The 20,179-nt window shown below is 48.5% G+C and overlaps 2 protein-coding genes and 1 pseudogene across 2 annotated transcripts; 2 read left to right on the forward strand and 1 right to left on the reverse strand.

The window, feature by feature from the left end:
* The first annotated feature begins 1,015 nt into the window (after positions 1 to 1,015).
* Positions 1,016 to 2,596, forward strand: LOC124095023 (cytochrome c oxidase subunit 7A1, mitochondrial). Its single transcript, XM_046448139.2, has 4 exons — positions 1,016 to 1,139; positions 1,725 to 1,811; positions 1,924 to 2,008; positions 2,473 to 2,596. Exons 1-4 carry the CDS (start codon positions 1,125 to 1,127, stop codon positions 2,526 to 2,528), a joined length of 243 nt encoding a protein of 80 aa, XP_046304095.1. The 5' UTR covers positions 1,016 to 1,124; the 3' UTR covers positions 2,529 to 2,596.
* Positions 2,597 to 3,213: 617 nt separating this feature from the next.
* Positions 3,214 to 12,118, reverse strand: Capns1 (calpain small subunit 1). Its single transcript, XM_046448098.1, has 10 exons — positions 11,907 to 12,118; positions 10,848 to 10,881; positions 10,457 to 10,546; positions 10,230 to 10,287; positions 10,068 to 10,132; positions 7,390 to 7,458; positions 7,211 to 7,289; positions 6,979 to 7,095; positions 3,954 to 4,012; positions 3,214 to 3,772 (listed from the first exon to the last, which is right to left on the reverse strand). Exons 1-10 carry the CDS (start codon positions 12,101 to 12,103, stop codon positions 3,746 to 3,748), a joined length of 795 nt encoding a protein of 264 aa, XP_046304054.1. The 5' UTR covers positions 12,104 to 12,118; the 3' UTR covers positions 3,214 to 3,745.
* A 469-nt stretch (positions 12,119 to 12,587) lies between these two features.
* On the forward strand, positions 12,588 to 18,670 carry LOC124094917 (ribosome maturation protein SBDS-like; annotated as a pseudogene).
* The last annotated feature ends 1,509 nt before the right edge of the window (positions 18,671 to 20,179 follow it).

The raw sequence follows: 20,179 nt of genomic DNA on the forward strand, positions 1-20,179 counted from the left end.
TGAGACAGGAGGATCACAAGTTCTAGGCCAGCCCTGGTAACTCAAAATAAAAAGAAGTAGGGATGTAGCTCCATGGGAGAGTGCACCTGGGTTCAATCCTCAGTACAAAAAAGAAAGAAATCAAGTATAAATACATTTAGACACCCATCTGTAACCCCAGCTACTGGGGAGGCTGAGGCAGGAGGATCACAAGTTCAGGGACAAGCAGTTCAATTTAAGAAGACTCTGTCTTCTTAAAAACATATAAAAGGACTGGGGATGTAGTTTGGTGGTAGAGAGCTTGACTGCTTGACTGGTATATGTGATCTCCTGGGTCCAATTACAAGTAAGAATTTTTTTTTTTTTTTTTTTTGAGGGGCAGGCAGTGAGGCTGGGAGCATGTAGCTCAGTCAGTGGTGGAGCACCTGCCCAGCCTTATGCACTAGACCCTGGACTCCAACGGAGGAGGAGGAGTGGGGGGGGGAAGAAAAAGAAAAAGAAAGTGTGTGTGTGGGGGGGGGTAGGAATACATATACACACATATGCATACATACACACATATATACTTTACCGCTAAAAATAATGGCCATGGTTTTTCTCTGCAATTACTGTGTAGGCTCAGTTATGCTCTCGTATCTCATATGAGCTCATTTACTGCTTTCAACAAACTCTAGGAAGATCCCGACTTGCCCTGGTATTAAATCTCTGAGGTGCAGTCACTGCCCGTACTCGCTCTTCCCTAACCAAACTCCAGGGCAGAGATGGGGGGGGGGGGGAACTGCCCTGGCCCCGCAAACCACCCAAACGTGCATTCCCGGGCGCGGCTTTCCTCTCCTGTTGGACCCACAGAAATCTCGAGAAAGCAGAGGGAGGTTTCCTTCACGGCGCGGGCCGGGCGTGCCTATTGGAAAATCCGATTTGCTGGGCTCCCCGCCCCCAGCGCAGCCCGGGCGGAGGTCACATCCTCAGCTGTCAAGAGCTGGGCGAGGCCAGGTCCCCAGCCAGCTGCCCCGCCGCGTACGCAGGGGGCGTGGCTTGGATTCCCCGGGAGGGGGAGGGCACCAGGAGGAGGGCACCAGGAGGAGGGCACCGTGTGTCCTTGGGTGGAGAGGGGAGGTGACTCCAGCTGAAGAGGAGGACGCAGAATGAGGGCCTTGCGGGTGAGGGACCCCAAGGACTGGGCCGGAGCCCCCAACCCAGAAGCCCTTGCCATAACCCGTGACTCCTTAAACATTCCAAGATCTGGGGTCTTGGAACGTGAGCCCCCTTCAGGGTTTGGGACCCTCCTCCAAAACCTAATCTTCTGAGACAGCCAGGACCTCTAACATGGCCCAGATCCCCGGATTTAAACCTCCTTCATTCAGGATTCCCTTTGCATCACTGAGACCCCTACCCCTACTTGGGATTTCTTAGACAACCTAGAAACGTCCGAGGGACCTAGTCTAACCCCCACCCCTCATTATCTCAGGACTTGGGATTTCCAGAACAGGAGTCCCCTTTTTGTGTCCTCTTGCCTTCCAGGACCGTCCAGCCAGCCTTCTAACCTTAAGCCGTCCTCTCCAGGCACTAAGACTCTTCTTCCAGGCCTTTCTTGATAGGCCCCTCCTTCCCTGCCCTCACTGGCAGTTGAATCTTATTTTTAGGTCACTTTAGGGATAGACTGGTCCCCGAGTACAGGCCTCACCAGCCCCATTTAGGGATGACCCTCCAGCTGCCTCCAACCCATCCACCTGCTGTACCCTCAGGTCTCCCAGGCGTTGATTCGCTCCTTCAGCTCAACCACCAGGCACCACTTTCAGAACCGAGTGCCCGAGAAACAGAAACTCTTCCAGGTAGGCAGGGTGGGGAAGAGCCAGGGCTGCAGGCTTGGTCTCTGAGCAGGGCCTGGGGTTGAGGTCAGTGAGGCAGCCAGCATCCGTTCTCACTCCTCACTCCCACACTCAGGCAGACAATGACCTCCCAGTGCACTTGAAGGGCGGGGGAACTGACAACATCCTGTACCGACTGACCATGACGCTGACTCTGGGGGGTGAGTGCTGGGCTTGCTGGTCCTGAGCTACCTGTGGAAAAGGGGGCTGGTTCCTGTTGGCATTTGGGCGGGGCCTTTGCTAGTGTCTGAGCTGGGGATTAGCAATTTGGGAAGGGGTTGAGTCCTCAGCTGGCCAGGTTTGGTGGATGGGACTGGAGTCAAGGCTGGCTACTTAGGAGTTGGGTTTGTCTCCGAAAGGGAGCTGGACTAGTGATGGGTCTGGGGCCCAGGTAGAAGCTGAGGACAAAGCCCCTTCTCTGGTCCTGATCAAAGCCTTCAGGGTGGGAGGTGGGGAGTAGGGTGGGGTTCCACCAGGGGTCCTGTTTGGAAAGGGAGCTGACCTCTGAACTGGGGCTGGGATCCAGGATGGTGTTGGGGAACCTGTAGGGGGGCTTAAAAGTGGGAGATGAGGTCTGGAGGGGAGATTAGGGTCTCACTCTGTATCCCCCACTCTCCCATCCCAGGCAGTGTCTACAGCTTGTACTGCCTTGGCTGGGCCTCCTTCCCCCACAAGAAGTGAGACCAAGAAGTTTGGAGGACCTAAGGGACTTGGATAAACATCAATAAATTGGCTTCTTGGGAACCCAACGCAGCTCTGGCCTCTTGTGTGTGTGTGTGTGTCCCAGCCCATCCTCCCACCAGCCAGGAATGTCTGCCCTGTGGATAGTCCATTACCCTGGCCCTTGATCTCCCATGCTGGACCAGGATGTTGCTGATGGCTTCAGACAGCACCCCTGGACTGCTTTTTGGGGTTTGGGGACCTGGAATGGTATCCAGGGGCTTTGTAACCCAGATGGCAGCCCCTCGCCCTGCAGAGACCCACTGAGGGAGGAAGCCACTGAGCACAGCCCATGACATAGTAAGAGGCAGAGGGAAGTGATGACAGAGACTGGCTTAAAGAACAAAGCTGAAAGAGGAGCAAACATGACCCTGGGGGGCAGAATCCAGAGGGCACTGACACCTCCTACAAGCTCAGGCTCTGGAAGGAGAAGCAGAGACCACTTGGGCTTTTGGGTCCCAGCCTCAGGCTCCATAGGGCCTGTATGGGATTCTCTGCAAGAACCAGGCTCTGGGCGATATGCAGATCTTGAGGATAGGCATGGAGATAGACAAAACCACCCTACCCCACCTATCCTACTCCCAAGACTTTCTCTTCCCCAGAGCCCAAACCACCCCTTGACTCCCAGAACAGGAGGCAGATCGAATAGGGAGCAGCAACTGAGATACATTTATTTCCTCCTGGGCCTGGCAGGCTGTAAGCAGAGTACAGGCAAAGGCACTGGGGTGTGCAGGCCTGCAATGGCCTGGAGTTTATTTGGCTGCTTGGGTGGTAATTTGAATGAGTGTGCCAGGGTGTGTGGGAACTGGAGTGATCTTCTCAGAACTGAGACAGGACCTTGGGGCATGGAAGCCACTTGAGTATTTGGCTTGGCACAGATATAGGAAAGAGGTAATGGAGAGTGTGTGAGATGGGTGTGGTGGGGTTGGGTGACCCTTGGGCAGAACATACTAGAATGTCTTAGAGCTTGGGTAACACTCAGGGTATGGCATGTTGGGGCATGATGGGCCCTGGTTATTGCCTAAGAAACTGGGTTTCAAGGACTGGGTGAAGGAAAGGTCTGTGGGTAGCAGGACCTATGAAGAAGTGACTGCAGACAGGCTGGGCCTTGGGAGAAACCCAGGATCTGGGGTGGCTCCAATGGCGAGGCAGTGAGGGGACAGGTCTGGGATTGCCATTCAGGAATACATAGTCAGCTGTAGCCACTGGAGAGAGAAAGGCACAGAGTAAGGAGCAGGGAACCCCAGAATACCAGACCCCCTTCTCTGCCTACACTCAGGGATTGTCGGGAAAATAGGATGGGGGGGGGCAGAGTTCTGAGCTGGTATACAGGGCTGAGGGACAGAGTCTCTCTAAGTACCCACACCTAAGAAAGGGGGTTCTTACCTCCTGGATGTTCACCTGGATTTGTCCAGTGCCATCTCTGTCAAGAGATTTGAAGGCACCTGGAGGAGAAAGAAAGGATACTTTTATATGGGGGATGGGGAGATTATGATAATGATATACTACTCAATGGGATGATAAAAAAGTCATAGCTGGCTCATTTACTCTGTGCCAAACATTGTGCAAAGTGTTTCTCATATATTAACTCATTGAATCCAATTCTGTGAGATAAGTGGTTAGTATTGGAGATTGAGCAGGGCCACTCTACCACTGAGCTACATCCCGAATCCTTTCTTTTTTTTTAGGCAGGGACTCCCTATGTTGCCCAGGCTGGCCTCCTTCTTGCAATCCTCCTTCTTTAGTCTCCCCAGTCATGTACCATCAAGCCCAGTGATTGTCATTTAAAAATGAAGTACAGAGAAGTGAAGTGACATGCTCTGGGTCACAACATAAGAAAGGGAAGAGAGCTGGGGATGTGGCTCAAGCGGTAGCGCGCTCGCCTGGCATGCGTGCGGCCCAGGTTCGATCCTCAGCACCACATACAAAGATGTTGTGTCCGCCGAAAACTAAAAAATAAATATTAAAATTCTCTCTCTCTCTCTTAAAAAAAAAAAAAAAAGAAAAATAAAGGGAAGAAATTGGGACTGGAACCCCAAGCCTCCCACTAACATCTATGCTCCATTCTCTCCAGTCTCCACCAACAGGATATTGGGGAGGCTCTGCAGACTCCAATTCCTGCCCCCAAAATCTGGTGCGATCCCCACTGCTGAAACTGACTTTAGGTTCCTACCTACAGTTAAACTGATGCAAACAGGGCCACATTGTCTCTTCCCCCACTCACATCACTCACAGCTGTCACCAGGCAGGCATCTACACACATGGTGTCCTGGACACTGCACTCATCACAGTTACTACTGGTCTTCTTGCTAGAAAATCCAAGGGCCATTTCTTGGGCCTTCTCTCTCTCTCTCGGTAGTACTAAGGACTGAACCCGGGGCTCTCTACCACTGAGATAAATTATACTTTCAGCCTTTTATATTTCATTTTGAGACAAGGCCTTGCTAAGTTGCCCAGGATGGTGTCAATTTAAGATCTTCCTGCCTCAGCCTTCTGGTAGCTGGATTACAGGTGTGTACCACTGTGCCTGGTTTGGGCCTTCTCATGTATAACTTTGGACATTATATGCCCTATTGTCCACTCCCTCTATCTTCTACTTTTTCTCTTTCAATCTTTTTTTTTTTTGGTACCAGGAATTGAACCCAGGGGCACTTAACCAGTGAGCCACATCCCGAGCGAGCCCTTTTATTTTTTATTTTGAAAAGGTCTTCACTAAGTTGCTTAGGGCTTGACTAAATTGCTGAGATTAGCTTTGAGTTCATGATCCTCCTGCCCTGGCCTCCCGCATCACTGCACCTAGCCTCTTTCAATTCTTAATGCACTGTCTACCCTGGGCTCTTGGGAGGCCAAAGGATCTTCCTAAAGCCAAACCTGAGCCTGTCTCTCTCCTGCCTAAAACTTGTCAAAGCTCTCCAATGTCACTGGTAGAGTCTGGTCACCCCTGGACTTGGCATTCACAGCCCTGCATGGCCTGACCATGCCTGTTGCTCCTGCCTCCTCTCACTCTATTCAGTTCAGATCTCAGACAGACCCAAGTTCAAATTCTGATTTTCCAGCTTCCTAGCTGAGTGGCTGCAGTTACATAATTTTGCTTCCCTGAATCCTAGGTTCCTCTTCCATAAAATAAGGACAGTAGGGCTGGGGTTGTAGCTCAGTGGTAGAATACTTGCATAGCATATGTGAGACACTGGGTTTGATCCTCAGCACCATATAAAAAATAAATAAATAAAATAAAGTCAATTAATCAACTAAAAATATTTACAAAAAAATAATATGGGCTGGAGATGTGGCTCAAGCGGTAACTCGCTCGCCTGGCATGCGCGGGGTGCTGGGTTCGTTCCTCAGCACCACATAAAATAAAAAATAAAGATGTGTCCACCGAAAACTGAAAAATAAATATTTTAAAAATGTTCTCTCTCTCTCTTTAAAAAAAATAATAAGAATAATAATTTCTACATCTACAGGAATGTCTTAAGGATTCAGTACATTAATGCTCATAAAGCTGGGTGCAGTGGCACGTAACTGTAATCCCAGTGGCTTGGGAGGCTGAGACAGGAGGATAGCGAATTCAAAGTTAGCCTCAGCAAAAAATGAGGTGCTAAGCAACCCAGTGAGACACTTTCTCTAAATAAAATACAAAAAAAAAAAGAAAAAACAGGGCTGGGGTTGTGGCTCAGTGGTCACGTGCCCCTAAGTTAAATCCCCAGTACCCGCCCTCCCCCCAAAAAAGGCTGGGTATAGCTCAGTGGTAAAGCATGTACTTAGCATGTGCAAGGTCCCAGGTTTGACTTCCAGCACCAAAAAAAAAAGAAAAAAAGAAAAGCAAGCCCTCATGACCTAGTCCCTACTTCCTACCAACCCTCCTATTCCCGTGCCCCCCTCAACTACCCGCTGTTCAACATGCTTTGAACTAAGAGTCTACCAAAAAAGCACCCAAAGCACCATTTCCTCTTTCCCTTCAAAGCTTTTACACAGACTGTTTCCTTGGCTTGCAACACTGCTCCCTGCGCTCTCACTACATTCATTTTTCCTCATCCCTCCCTCACATGTGCCCTCCCCTCCAGGGCGGTCTCCCTGACACACACACCCCCCCCCCCTCAGGTACCTCCTCATTGTGAAAGGCACTCCCTGGGGCTATCCCCAAGCACAATCTGACCACACTCTCCCCTGAGCTTCCCCTCATAATCCTGATCACTCTGAAAAGGCTCCCCATCCCAGCAGTACCAGTCTCAACTGTCACTGCTTGTGGCTTACTAGTGGAATATAAGCTCTTTAAGGACAAGAACTGGGGCTGTTTCCATCACTGCTCTGCCCCTAGCACTGCACAGCTCAAAGTCAGGCTTAGAGGAAACTTTGGAGAACAGACCTTTAACAAATCCCTGCCCGGGAAGAGAGCTGGAGTGTTACTCACGGAACATGGCATCCAGCCTGACCAAGCAGCTGATGAAGTTGTCAAAATCCATATTTCCTTCCTCATCAGAGTAGCGCCGGATGATCATGTTGTAGAGATGATCATTCAGGCGGAATCCTGAAAATGGTTCAGTCTCTTAGGTGTGAAGGCCATGTGGCCCAACCTACTCTAATTCCCAGGATTCAACTACCTCATCAATCCCACCCCCAACACCATCATGTCCCTGGCCTACCTGCTGCCTCAAAGGCCCCTGGGAGTTCAGAGCTGCAGATGGTCCCTGATCTGTCAAAGTCAAACTGTTTGTATATGGCCTGTGGAGATAGGATAGAGTCTGATTGAGCATCATGGGACATGGTGCTTCCATGGATTGGGGGTCTTGGGTGCTAGGAAATTTCAAAGACTGCCACTCACCTGCCACTTTTTTATGTTGTTCCACAGATACTTAAATTCCTCGAAGCCCAGCTTGCCTGTGGTGTCACTCTGGCAAGAGGTTGTTAAGAACACCATGACAGCTGTACACAGATATGCATACTATATGCACTAGACACATGACAATATTATAAATTCAGGAACCTGGACTAAAATGCCAGCTCCCATTCAACATCCATCATGTCACATGGGGTGTGGTTTTATTTTTCATTTTATCTACACATCTTTCTCTCTCTCTTTTTTTTTTTTTTGGTGACTGTGTGTGCGCGCGCGCACATTCACATGATACTAGGGATTAGACCCAAGGGCACTTTACCATTGAGCTATATCCCCAAGACTCTCTTTTAACATAACCATGGGAAATTATATTGTGCTTCTTCAAACTACAAATTCTTCACCTAAAAAGAATTATGTCCTCATTTATATATATGATCGACATCGTGCTATGGCGTGTCAATGCCAAAACCATCAGTTTTCAGATTAGGGTCTGTGGGGGAACAGGTTGAAGATCAGAGGCCAGAGATCACAGCTACCCTATGCCCTCATGTATGGTAGGCAAACACCAGACCAACCACTGATATATATCCCTAGCACTCTCTGCTCCATTTCCCCCCAGTACTAAGATCAAACCCAGGGCCTCATGCAAGCCAGGCAAATGCTCTACCATTGAGCCACATCCCCAGCCTTTTACATTTTATTTTGAGATAGGGTCTTCCTAAGATGCCCAGGCTAGTCTGAACTTGGGATCTCCTGCCTGTCTACCTCCTGAGTCATTGGGATTATAGGTGTGTGCCACTGTGCCTGGTTTATAAAATTTTAGATAGTACCTTGATTTAATATGTGTTAGGACATGTAAAAAACAGGCATGGTGGCGCATGCCTGTAATCCCAGAAACTCAGGAGGCTGAGGCACGAGGATCATGAGTTCAAACCAACTTCAGCAATTTAGCGAGGCACTCAATAACTTAGGAAGACCCTGACTCAAAATATTAAATAAGGGCCAGGGATACAGCATAGTGGTACAATGCCCCTGGGCTCAATCCCTAGTACCAAAAAACAGAAATAAAAAACCCCTAGTGTCTTAAAATTTTAACAAGTATCTGTTAGGAATGTAGCTCAATGGTAGAGCACTTGCTAAGCATGTGTGAGGCCCTAGGTTCACTCCCCAGTCTCTCTCTCTCTCTCTCTCTCTCTCTCTCTCTCTCTCTCTCACACACACACACACACACACACACACACACAAAACTGAATGAGATATTGATATAAAGCCCTTAGCTTAGAGCCTGGCATTTAATAAATTCTCAATTAACAACAATGGTTAAGACTTATTAAGTTACTTAGTATATTCCAGATATTGTGGTAAGCTATTCAGGAACATCACTTTTCTCACTAAGTCCTCAGAACCCCAGCCCTACCTGGATTACTTCCAGAGAAGAAAATAGATTCAAAACTGAAAAGTCAGAGTCAGATCACAGTAACAGCTGATGTGTATAGACCACTTATGCTATACACTGTGCTGAATCAATCTTTTGCATATAATTCCAGTGTCAGTCATCATTTTTTCTTTCTTTTTTTTGGTACTAGGGATTGAACCCAGAAGGGCTTTACCATTGAACTATGCCCCCAATCCTTTTATTTATTTTGAGTCAGTGTCTCACTAAATTGCTGAGGCTGGCCTTGAATTTATAATCCTCCTGCCTCAGCTTCTGGTGTAGCTGGGTTTACAGATATGCACTACTGTGCCCATTTTGCAGGCAAGAAAACCAAGGCACAGAGAGGGTCAGGAACTTGCTAAGAAGTAGAGCTGGTATTGTTTCACCCTATGGAATATATGTATGATCATGATGTGAATTCATATTTATATATTGCCCTATGTTCTAGGTGTGCCTGTACCCAAGATCAGCTAGTGACATAGTGCTGGAGATTGAATCCAGGGTCTCATGTATGGTAAGAAAGCACTGTACCACTGAGTTACATCACTAGCCCACATGCACTTCTGTGTATATGCTTCATATACCACATCATATGTGGTATATGGCATGTGTTGTGAATTTATGTACATGTAAGTGTTATCAGCTTGGATTCTCAAGCTCAAAAGTCCTGTGTCCAAATTCCTATTCTCTCATTTACTCTTCTTTATAATTTCAGACAAATGTTTGCTTCTCTTTGAGCCTCAGTTTCCTTACTTATAAAATGTAGTATAATAATTTTCCCATCCATCAGGGTGTCTGTGAGGGGCAGACAATTAACCTAAGTAAAGTGCCAGGTGATGTTATTTATTGCTACGTGTCTCTGGGGTATTTTCTGATATATGCAAGTTCATGTCACTGGGTATGAAAGCAGTCCCAAACATACTCTCAGAAAATTCCCCTTAAGTCAGGCCTGGTGATGCACACCTGTAATTTCAGCAACTCAGGAGGCTGAGGCAAGAGGATTGTAAGTTCAAGGCCAGTCTCAGCAACTTAGTGAAGCTCAAAGCAGCTTAGCAAGACCCTGTCTCAAAAAATACAAAAGGTTGGATGTAGCTCAGTGGTAAAGCATCCCTGGGTTCAAGAAAGAAAGAAAGGGTAGGGGGGAGAAGGAGAGAGAAAAAAAAGGAAAGAGAGAAAAGAAATTCCCTCTTTATCCATGTCCTTCCCTAGTCTGAGCCCAAAAGGATACATCCATCACAGCCACCATGCTTCGACATGTGTCAATGCCAAAACCATCAGTTTTCAAATCAGGGTCTGTGGGGAACATGTTGAAGATCAGAGGCCACAGATCACAGCCACCCCAGCACCTAGGCCTCTAAACCTGCCCCATGCATTGACCCTGGACACTCACGGCGGGTCACGATCTTGTTGAGAATGTTCATGAGTTCCGTGGCACTGACCTCCATATCCTGAGGGCAGAAATTAGGGGCACGTCAGGGGAAGACTGAAAGGGGTCTAGATGGGTTATGAAGGAGAACGAGAACTTTGGGATTGTCAATCAAATATATGTGTACAAGAATAGTCCAAGGGAAAGACATGGAAGGAATAGGACAGAGCCAGGGTCCCCAGGTTACTTACATCTCCAGCCAGTTGGGCAAAGAGTTTCCGGAACTGCCGGACCTCCTCACTCTCGTTGGCCTCAATGTTGGAGTAATGGGTGCGCGGGGGCTGCAGAGGGAGAAGATCTCAGAGGAGATATGGGGAAGGGTACCTTGGCTCCCCATACCCAAGCACTGCTGGTGAGAAAGTGAGTGGGCCAGGCAGCCTAAAGATCAGAGGACAAGCAGTGGTTAGTGAACAGGAAGTATATGTGGCACGGCTGAAACCCATGGCTAGTTTGGGGACTTGGCAAGGGAGGGACTTAATGACAGAGAAATTTCATAAGAGGGGGAGGGGAGGCTTATTTATAGGAGCAGGGATGGAAAAAGCCCAGAAGAAGCGGGGTCTCTGGTTGTGGAGGGCCGCTTACCGGAGGCTCGGGGTTGTACTGTGCAGCCGCCTCGCTAAGAGGAGATAAGGAGGAGTTAGTGCGGGGGGGCGGGGCCTCCAACGGGCAAAGCCCTCAGAATCTCCAACGCCAACCCCCAACCCCGAAATCCCAACCTCCCACCCGCCTTACCTGGTCCCTTCATCTTCATCTGTCCCTGTCTTCACCTACCCCAATCCACAGATCCCTAGTTCTGCCTCTCCTCTCACTCCATCAGGCCAGCCACATCCCACAGTCCCACCCCCACAGTGGAATCCATTCCTGCCAAGGCACATCCATCCAATGGCAGATGTCAGAATCATCTTGGTCCCACTCAATTGTCAACCTGAAATCCTGCCCACTTCATTCACAACACCCCTTCAAAGACTCTTCACAAAGGCTCTGCCCCGGCTTCCCAGGGCTTAATCCTCCTCAGGTCCTATCTTCCCAGGACCCTTCTCCATCACTTCTGAATGTCTGTTTTCCCAGCATCCTAACCCAGATCCGTTAGGCTCTATTGCTTTGAGGGTTCACTGCTTGTTGATGAAGGCTAATTAGGCATCAACAGACAACCTGCCCCACCCTGCCAGGGCATTTTTCTCTGTGAATGTAACCAGTTCTCTAACAGGCCCAGCTCCTTCTTGGCCATTTCCCCTATTCCATTAGATCTTGACCTCTCCTGGGCCCACTAACTCACCTAGGACAGCAGATTTTACCTATGTCAAGTACTGCCCCTACTAAGTGTCATCCAGACTCATTGGTTTTCCTCTAGAACTTTAATTTCAAGATTATCTAATAAAAGCTGCACCTTCCATTAAGTACCCCCCTCCTCCACCAGCACCAGACTGGCCCCCTTAGAGCCCACAAGTATTGACCCGCATAAGGGGACCACGCCCATGACAAGCCCCGCAACCACAAGGTGACATCAGCCTCATTAGGGCCCTCTTCTTAAGGCCATCTTCCTGCCCAGGCCAGCCCACCCTAATTCAAGCGCCCGGACCACTCTCCACGTTTATCCCATTCTATGCGTGTTGGACCACGCCCCTCCAGACCCCGCCTCACCTGATAGCGCTAATGACTCCGCCCAAGATGCGCATGGCAGTTCCACCGCCTCCACCACCTCCTCCTCCGCCGCCGCCGCCGCCCCCCGCGCCGCTGATCAGGCCTCCGAGCACATTCCCCAGGCCCCCACCTAGGCCCCCGCCCCCTCCTCCGCCGCCGCCGCCTCCGCCTTTCAAGAACGAGTTAACCAGGAACATGACTGCGACTGGCTCCTGAAGGGGAGAAGGGGGTCAGGTAGCTGCCTCGCCCTTGAGTCCTCCCTCTCCCACAAAATTACGCATTTCCGGCTGCAGTTCCTAGGAGAAGAACCTGAGGCCTCGGGTGGAGGCCGATCCTACGGCTAGGGGTCTGGGCTTCTGATAGAGGGTGGTTTTCGTTTGGGTGGGGTAGGGAGGAAGAAGGCTCAGGATTGAAACCCCGGGTCTAAAAGGTACCTGTCGAGCTTGAGGGAGTTTGGGTTGAGTGCGTGTATAGACATCGTTAAGGGGATGGGCACAGGTCTGCCGCGAGATCTCCAGATGGCGTCCCCTTGTGGTGGCAGTGGTACCCGGTGTGTCTGGGCGCTCGAATCTGAGATCCAGAGCCCCGGAATTGAACCTGGGGGTTTTCGGCGAGTCGAGCTCGCGGATCGGGAACCCTTGGCCAGGAGGCCACCGGGGGCCAGGGTTTAGGAAATTCCGAATGTGGCTTTGTGCAATTGGGTACTCTCGGCAACGGGACTACAAAGTCACCCTGGGTCTGAGGGTTCCAGTCCGAAGTCAGAGTCTAGAGGCCCGAGACATCAAGATCCGCACTGGAACTGGGGGCATGGATCCTAGACCGTGGTTCTGGACGCCCCAAGGGAGAATTTAAGGGGTGCACCTCAAATCTATGGGCTTGTATTTTAGATCCTGAGACCGAGGATGGGGAGGAGTCCGCCGGACGGGAAAATGAGGATAGATCAGGCCTAGGAGTTGGAATCTGAGATAATGGGTCCTCGGACCCCTGAAGCCGGGGCTTTAGGGTCTTGCTGGGTCTGGGGGCTGCTGAACTCGGGATTGCGGTATGCAGGGGGTGGGGGGTCTGGGCCCGGCGGTCACCGCCTCACTTACACGTCCGGAGGTCGGGTTGTCTGTGGTCTGCTACTCCAGGGCCTCCCGCTGCGTCCGGCTCCGGAGGGCGGGGCCCATGACTCAGGCCGCAGCTTTCGCGGTAGACACTGCAAGGCGCCAGGGCGTCATCCGCGCTGTCCTAGAGCCGGCATTGAAAACTGCGCCTGCGCGCGGCGGCCTCGCCCCAGCGTAACGGGCTGCCCCGTAGTACTCAGCGCAGCAGGTTTCCGGTGCTGAGGTTCGAACCTCGCCCTGACAGGTGCTGAGCCTTCTCTCACTGCTCAGCGTGAACGAACTGGAGCTCCAAGGTAACCTTCCCCGCGTCCTGTGAATTTTCGCCCCGAGGCCTGACTTCACTCGTTCAGTCCGTTCCAAAAGAGACTCAACAAGTAGCCCCTATCCTGACTTTTTTGCGACAAACAGCACCTAGAGCCCCCCAGTTTTGTTTGGCTTACAAGCTGGGGACAGACACTCGCAACTGTGGCAAGGGCTAAGGCAGACTGGATTTTGCTGGCCCCTGCCGCATCCCAGATGGTGGTCACCCCGTGCCTTCTGCAGCCGAGTCCGTGGATCTCCATTTTTTTTTTTTTTCGTGGACGACACTAAAGTGTCGCCTTCAGTCTGACAGTCTCTAAAGAAAGCTCGGATACAGGAAGTCCTTTGGCCTTAGCCAGTTTTCTGAGTACATATGTTCCAAGGACCCTGAAGGTACGTTTGAGACTACAGCTGATGCCCTTTTTTTTTTTTTTAAGCTGGGAATTGAACCCAGGGGGGCTCTATTACTGAGCTATATCCCCACCCACTCCTTTTTTTGTTTTTTGGGGTTTTTTTTTTGTTGTTGTTGTTATTTTTGGTACCGGAGATTGAACTCAGGTGCACTCCACCACTGAGCACATCCCCAGTCCTATTTTATATTTTATTTAGAGACAGGGTCTGGCTCAGTTGCTCAGCGCCTCGCCCTTTCTGAAACTAGCTTTGAACACAGGATCCTCCTGTCTCAGTTTCCAGAGCCGTTGGGATTACAGGTGTGCGCCACAGCTCCCGGCCCTTTTTACTTTTTATTTTGAGTAGGGTCTGGCTAAATTGCTTAGGGCCTCTGTACATTACAGAGGCTGGCATTGAACTTGGATCCTCCTGCCTCAGCTTCCTGAGTCTCTGGGAATACTGGCATGGGCCAGTGCTACTGGCTGATGTTGCCTTTAGAGGCCTTTTTGCCCTACAATTTGGACCTCCAACTTATGTGTGCCCAGTTATTTTTCTGGGTTCCTCAGCAGTCTATATGGCACTTAGACTCTCTCCTGAAGATTGGGTAGGTTTTAATTTGAATTTTGGCTCAACCCTATAATAACTGTGCAACCCAAAAACTGATTTGATGCCTCTGAACAATCAATTCATCTGTGAAATGGGAGCATGAGTTGCTACTTCTATCCGAATTAAGTGATAAACATAGAAAATGACAGCTGTTAGCCTGTGTGTGCCCATGCTGTTCCTGTAACCTAGAGCCCAGTTGGACTCCCAGCTGGTTGACTCTTGCTCATCCTTAAATAATACTGACAAAAACAAACAACTGGCCAGGTGCAGTGGTGCAAGCCTGTAATCCCAGTGGCTAAGGAGGCTGAAACAGGAGGATCACAACAAGTTCAAAGCCAGCCTCAACAACAGTGAGGTGCTGAGCAACTCAGTGAGACCCTGTCTTTAAATAACACAAAATAGTGCTGGGGATGTGACTCAGTGGCCGAGTGCCCCTAAATTCAATCCCTGACACCCCCCCCAAAACAAACACACAAACTGATAAGCACTCTTCTATAGCACTTCATGTATATTAGCTTGTTCTCACAGTAGTCCTATAGGATGGATGCTATTTATTATCCCCATTTTACAGATAAGTAAACTGAGGTTAAACCTAAATAGCTAGGCTCCATAGCCTGTATCTTTAACCACTATCTTTATGCAATGACTCTTCAATAATATAATTAATACAATAATAGTTCAAATAACAAGATCACAGAACACGAGGCTGCAGTTGCAGCTAATCCTTCCTGAGGGCTTGCTGGGGCTAGGCCAAAGCAACTGCTATGCAAGCTTTTTGTATGAGTCAAGATGTAACAGGAGAGAAAATGGAGGCTCTGAAAGGCAGGGTCACAGAGGGTGGCAGGACCAGGTCTAAACCGGGGCTTGGCTGATGATAAATCTTTTGGTGATGACTAATCAGGATTTCCTTCTCACCACACCCCTCCCTGGCAGACAGAGCAGCTTTAGTCCTCTGTCTTGTCCTTAGGCTCTGTTACTTCTTGCTGCCAGGCCTTTGCACTGCTGTGCCCACTGCCTGGAGCCCTCCTTTTGTCTCTGTGCCCCTCCTTAAGACTAGATGAGGCTGTCAGTTTTATGATCTCAGAACTAATTGCACTTTCTCATAACAGTCACTATCCAGGACAGTCACGTTCTCTAGTTCTGTCTTCCTGATTTTTTCCATTTTTTTTTTTATTGGTGCATTATATTTGTACTGTCTCCTTGATTTCTTAATCCTGGGCATCCCAAAGCCTTAGGTTTTGGTCTTCCTGTCTGTCCCACTCAAGCCATAAATTACTCTGTCTTGAGGCTATCAACATCTAAATTTCCATCTTCAGCCCAAACACAGCCCCTGAACTCCAGACTCCTACATCCTGCATCCTGGGGCAGTGGAGGTTCTCAGGCTTCGCACATCCTAAACTGAGCTTCTGACCTTTCTCCCAAACCCACTCTTCCCTAAATCAACAGTATCTCTTCCAGTTATTGAGGCCAAACATCACTGGGTCTCCTTCGACTTCTTTATACCCACTAGTTTACATTCTGTCTCAGCCATTCTGCCTTTCCAAAACCCACAGAAGCAGCCGAGCTTGGTGGTACACGCCTGTAATCCCAGTGGCTCAGGAAGCTAAGACTGGAGGATGGAGAGTTCAAAGCCAACCTCAGCAAAGCGAGGCGCTAAGCAACTCAGTGAGACCCTGTCTCTAAATAAAATACAAAATAGGGCTGGGGATGTGGCTTAGTGGTAGAGTGCCCCTGAGTTCAATCCTTGATGTCCCCCCCCCCAAAAAAAAAAAACCCACCAAAGCATTAAATGGTGGAAGAACCAAGGTGGAGGGTTCGTAAAGATATGCACATTTATGTTTAGTCAGGCTTGAGGGCCAAAGTTATGCGGTAAATCTGGTTCTTCAGGTTCATTGGCATCCTCATGGCACCAGGGACCAGAGCTTTGGGGAACAGTTTCCCTTTGGCTTCTGTTCTAAGCATAATTGCCTGTAGTAAGCTAAGATAAAGAAATAAAAAACTAGTTAGCAGGGCAATGTTTAAGTCTCCTTCACCTTTTTCAATTTTAGCTGGGCTGTAATCCCAACAGCTCAGGAGGCTGAGACAGGAGGATAGCAAGTTGAAGCCAGTCTCAGCAATTTAGCAAGACCCTGTCTTAAAATAAATTTAAAATGGTTTGGGGATGTGACTCAGTGGTTAAATGCCTGTAGGTTCAATCCCTGGTGAAAAAAAAAAATACATATAAAATCTGGATGAGATGTTATGTTGCCTGAGATTTGATTTAAATAATGGGGTTAGGAGGAATAAACAAAATAAGGTTGGCCATATGTTGACAATTACTGAAACTGGGTCAGGGGTATTGGAAAGCCCCATTCTTGCTGGGCCAGGTGGTCCAAGTTTGTAACTCCAGCAACTCTCAAGCTGGGGTAGGAGGATCTCAAGTTAGTTCAAGGCCAGTCTCAACAATTTAGTGGGACCCTGTCTCAAAATAAAAAAGGGCCGGACATGATGGCTTGGCCTGAATCCCAGAGAGGCTGAGATAGGAGGATCCCGAGTTCAAATCCAGCCTCAACAATGGCAAGACGTTAAGCAACTCATTGAGACTCTGTCTCTAAAAAAATAAAAATTAAAAAATAAAATAAAAAAATAAGGCTGGGGATGCGGCTCAGTGGTCCAGTGCTCCTGAGTTCAATCCCTGGTGCCCACACACACACAAAAGGGGCGGGGATGGGGATGTATGTAAAGTGGTTAAAGTGCCCCTGGGTTCAACCCCCAGTACCAAGATAAATAAAACTTGTTCTAAAAAGTCTCCACTGTGAAGGAGAATCAAGAGGGAAATGGGGCCTGTGTGGTGGGCCCTGATTTCCCAGCCGCGACGTGAGTGGCCCATATGTCCATCCTCACCCCACCAACCAGATCTGTCTGACCTACTTGGCGGTAGTTCGCTTCAAGCGCGCAGGTAAGTGCTTTGAGATCGCCTGCTTCAAGAACAAGGTTTGGGCGCAGCAGCGTGGAAAAAGACCTTGGATGAAATCCTGCAAATCCACTCAATGTAAATGTTTCTAAAGGTCAGGTTGCAAAGAAGGAAGATCTCATTAGTGCATTTGGAACATATGACCCAAACTGAAGTCTGTAAGCAGATTTTGACTAACAGGTTCAGATATCAGATAAAGGCACACACAGCTGGAGCAGATGTTTAGGGATACTGTGGCAGCCATTGTGGCAGACAAATGTGTCAACCCAGAAACAAAGAAGCCATACACCATTATCCTTGTTGAGAGAGGTATGAAGGACATCCAGTATTCAGTCAAACTCAGCAAGAGTACAGAATAGCAGGCTTTGTAAGTGATAAAGTAGCTGAAGGGAGAAATGAAGATCAAATGTGTGGACAGGAGGCTTTGGTTCATTCCAGTGAATGAAAGGAAGAAGCTGAAGGAAAAGCTCAAGTCATTGATGAAGGTTATAGAAAGCAAGACTAGAGCCAGCGGCAAGAAATTGTGTCTTATTGACCCAGGCTGCTTCTGAGATATTGGTGAGCTAATAAAAAAGGAAACAAACGGGAAAGTTTCTTTGGAAGTACTCAATTTGACATTTCTGTCTTGTGTTAATGTGAACATAAAAAGACTTCCTACATGAGGATAATGTGGGAATCATTTTGTTTTAATTTTTAAATTGCTATTCTAAGCAAAAATGAAAATTCAAAAGTACAAGTCCAGGGGCTGGGGTTGTGGCTCAGGGGCAGAACGCTGGCCTAGCTGGCAAGGCTCTGGGTTCGATCCTCAGCACCACATAAAAATAAAATAAAGGTATTGTGTCCAACTACAACTAAAAAGCAAATATTTTTTAAAAAAGTACCAAGTCCAGAGGATCATTTTGCTGCTGTCTGAGGCCTTTATTACTTTCCAAAATGAAAGCTACTTGAGACAACTCTTAAGGCTAAAAAGTTACAATTTTGTACATTATATAAGTAAGATTACTTGGGGGGATGTATGACAAAAAGCAGTATTTACTGGAAAAGAAAACGTATCTTGTTTCTACGTCATACAGCCTGAGCCCGTAGGGGTAACTATCATGTGGGTCAAGCTTGGATGATGACTTCCTGATTATCTGAAATAGGCATGTGGTGGCTGCAGGACTAAATGATAGTCACTGAACATGCTGCCGCAACTGGGATTGTTCTTGGTAAAATAAAATGTCATTCACTTCTGATTCTTAATATATTAATACAGCTAAAATTATAAGTAATCATATAATAAAACTACTAGTATAAAAAAAAAAAAAGGAAATGGGATTTTTTTTTCCTCTCTAAAACGGTTCCTCTTGCGCACTGACCAGCTTGGGGGTCGAGCAAAAGCCGGAGAAAGCTACTGAGATGCAAGAAAAGTAGGGGGACAGGAAAGCGGCCGAGCAAGCTCAAGGCCGCAAATTGAGGTCATCTGCCGCCTTTCCCTGCGGCCAGAAAGTCAGTTGTAGCGCCGCCTCCAGGACGTTGGTGCCTCCGTACTCGGCTCCACAGGGTTCCGTGGGCCCTCTGCGCCTGCGCCGTCCGGCACGCAGCCGAATCTCTCCACCCACCACCCACCCCTAGCGTCTCTGGAAGTTGGGGGAGACTTCTCCTCTTTGAGCTAGGAGAGGTTGAGATGTCGCATGGCTCTCTGGGAATGAAGTTCGCTCGCTAAACTGGAGTCCCGCCGGAGAGACTGCGGGCCCCACAATGTGCACGGCTCACGGGCAGCGGCTGGGCGGTGAGCTGCTGCCCCCTCGTGGTGGCTGAGCGTTTTGGGCTGAAGCTAAGGACACCCCCTTGCAGGCACTTGGGAGGCAAGGGCCATCCTGGTAACCCGTGGGAATCCTTTCCAAAGTGGACCCATCAGGAGGGTGGGAAAGGTAAATGTGAAGAAACTGGGGCGGGCCGCTGTGAAGATGAAATGAAATCAGCACGTTTACCGTGCACTATGATATGTTACCACGTTGCCATACATATAAGTACAGCTAATACTTAATCGTAAGCATTTACCTAGCGGCCAGGCACTTACATTAGCTCACTTAGTTCTTACAACAGGGACCACCACAGGGACAAAGGGGCGGATAAACTCTCAAGTTTAATTCATAATCTGTTATCTGCTAATATCTTCCCATACCCTTCCCCACTAAGTCTGTGGGACGTTCCTCCACACCCCACCTTTTGTGTATGTGTGTGTTAGTAGGGATTGAACCAAGGAGTTCTCTACCTCTAAGATACATTCCAGCCCTTTTATTTTAGGACAGGGTCTCTTGCCTGCGCCTACACTAAATCAAATCGACCAGTGAGTGAGTGCAGACCTCATTTTCCACATGGAAGAAATTCCTTTCAAAAATTATCATATTCCTGACTAATGGAAAAATTATACTTGTGGGCTGGGGTAGTGGTTCAGTGGTAGAGCACTTGCCTAGCATGTGTGAGGCACTGAGTTCGATTCTTAGCACCACATATAAATAAAGGTCTATCAACATCCAAAAAAGATTATACTTGTGACAGTGGAAAAATATGAGAAAAGGCTGGCCTCCTCCATTGTTTGGGCCTGGGGAGGCAGCCTGAACATTTTTCTCATCCCATTTAAAGCCTTGCCTGATTTCTTTTCTGTTGTCATTGTGTCAAAGGTTCCTGTCTCCTGTATCAAGTGCTATTATTGGTCATGCAGGAGGAATACATACATATTCATTCACTCACCTCAGGTTTGAACCTGGGTAGTTGGTGTCAGACTAAGGTGAACTCTTCCTCACTAAAGCTATTACCACCTCTCTTTAGCAACTCAGTTATCCCTGCTTGGTAAATGGCAGAAATCAACTCAAGGACTATTGTTACCATGTGAATCCTTAAATTTGACTCAGCTACCAAACAAAAGCAGCTTT

This window comes from Marmota monax, unplaced genomic scaffold, assembly GCF_021218885.2.
Source record: "Marmota monax isolate L192 unplaced genomic scaffold, Marmota_monax_Labrador192_F-V1.1 WCK01_AAM20220418_F8-fsc00101, whole genome shotgun sequence".
Lineage (NCBI taxonomy): Eukaryota > Metazoa > Chordata > Mammalia > Rodentia > Sciuridae > Marmota > Marmota monax.

Bases quoted from the DNA above. Each gene is read 5' to 3' on its own strand.
- LOC124095023 (XM_046448139.2), top strand. The intron at 1,812-1,923 runs GTAGGCAGGGTG...TCCCACACTCAG, and splicing joins AGAAACAGAAACTCTTCCAG to GCAGACAATGACCTCCCAGT. The intron at 2,009-2,472 runs GTGAGTGCTGGG...CTCCCATCCCAG, and splicing joins CATGACGCTGACTCTGGGGG to GCAGTGTCTACAGCTTGTAC.
- Capns1 (XM_046448098.1), bottom strand. From the start codon at position 12,103: ATGTTCCTGGTTAACTCGTTCTTGAAAGGCGGAGGCGGCGGCGGCGGA. The intron at 10,288-10,456 runs GTAAGTAACCTG...TTCTGCCCTCAG, and splicing joins TTGCCCAACTGGCTGGAGAT to GATATGGAGGTCAGTGCCAC. The intron at 4,013-6,978 runs GTGAGTAACACT...TTTCTCCTCCAG, and splicing joins CAGGCTGGATGCCATGTTCC to GTGCCTTCAAATCTCTTGAC.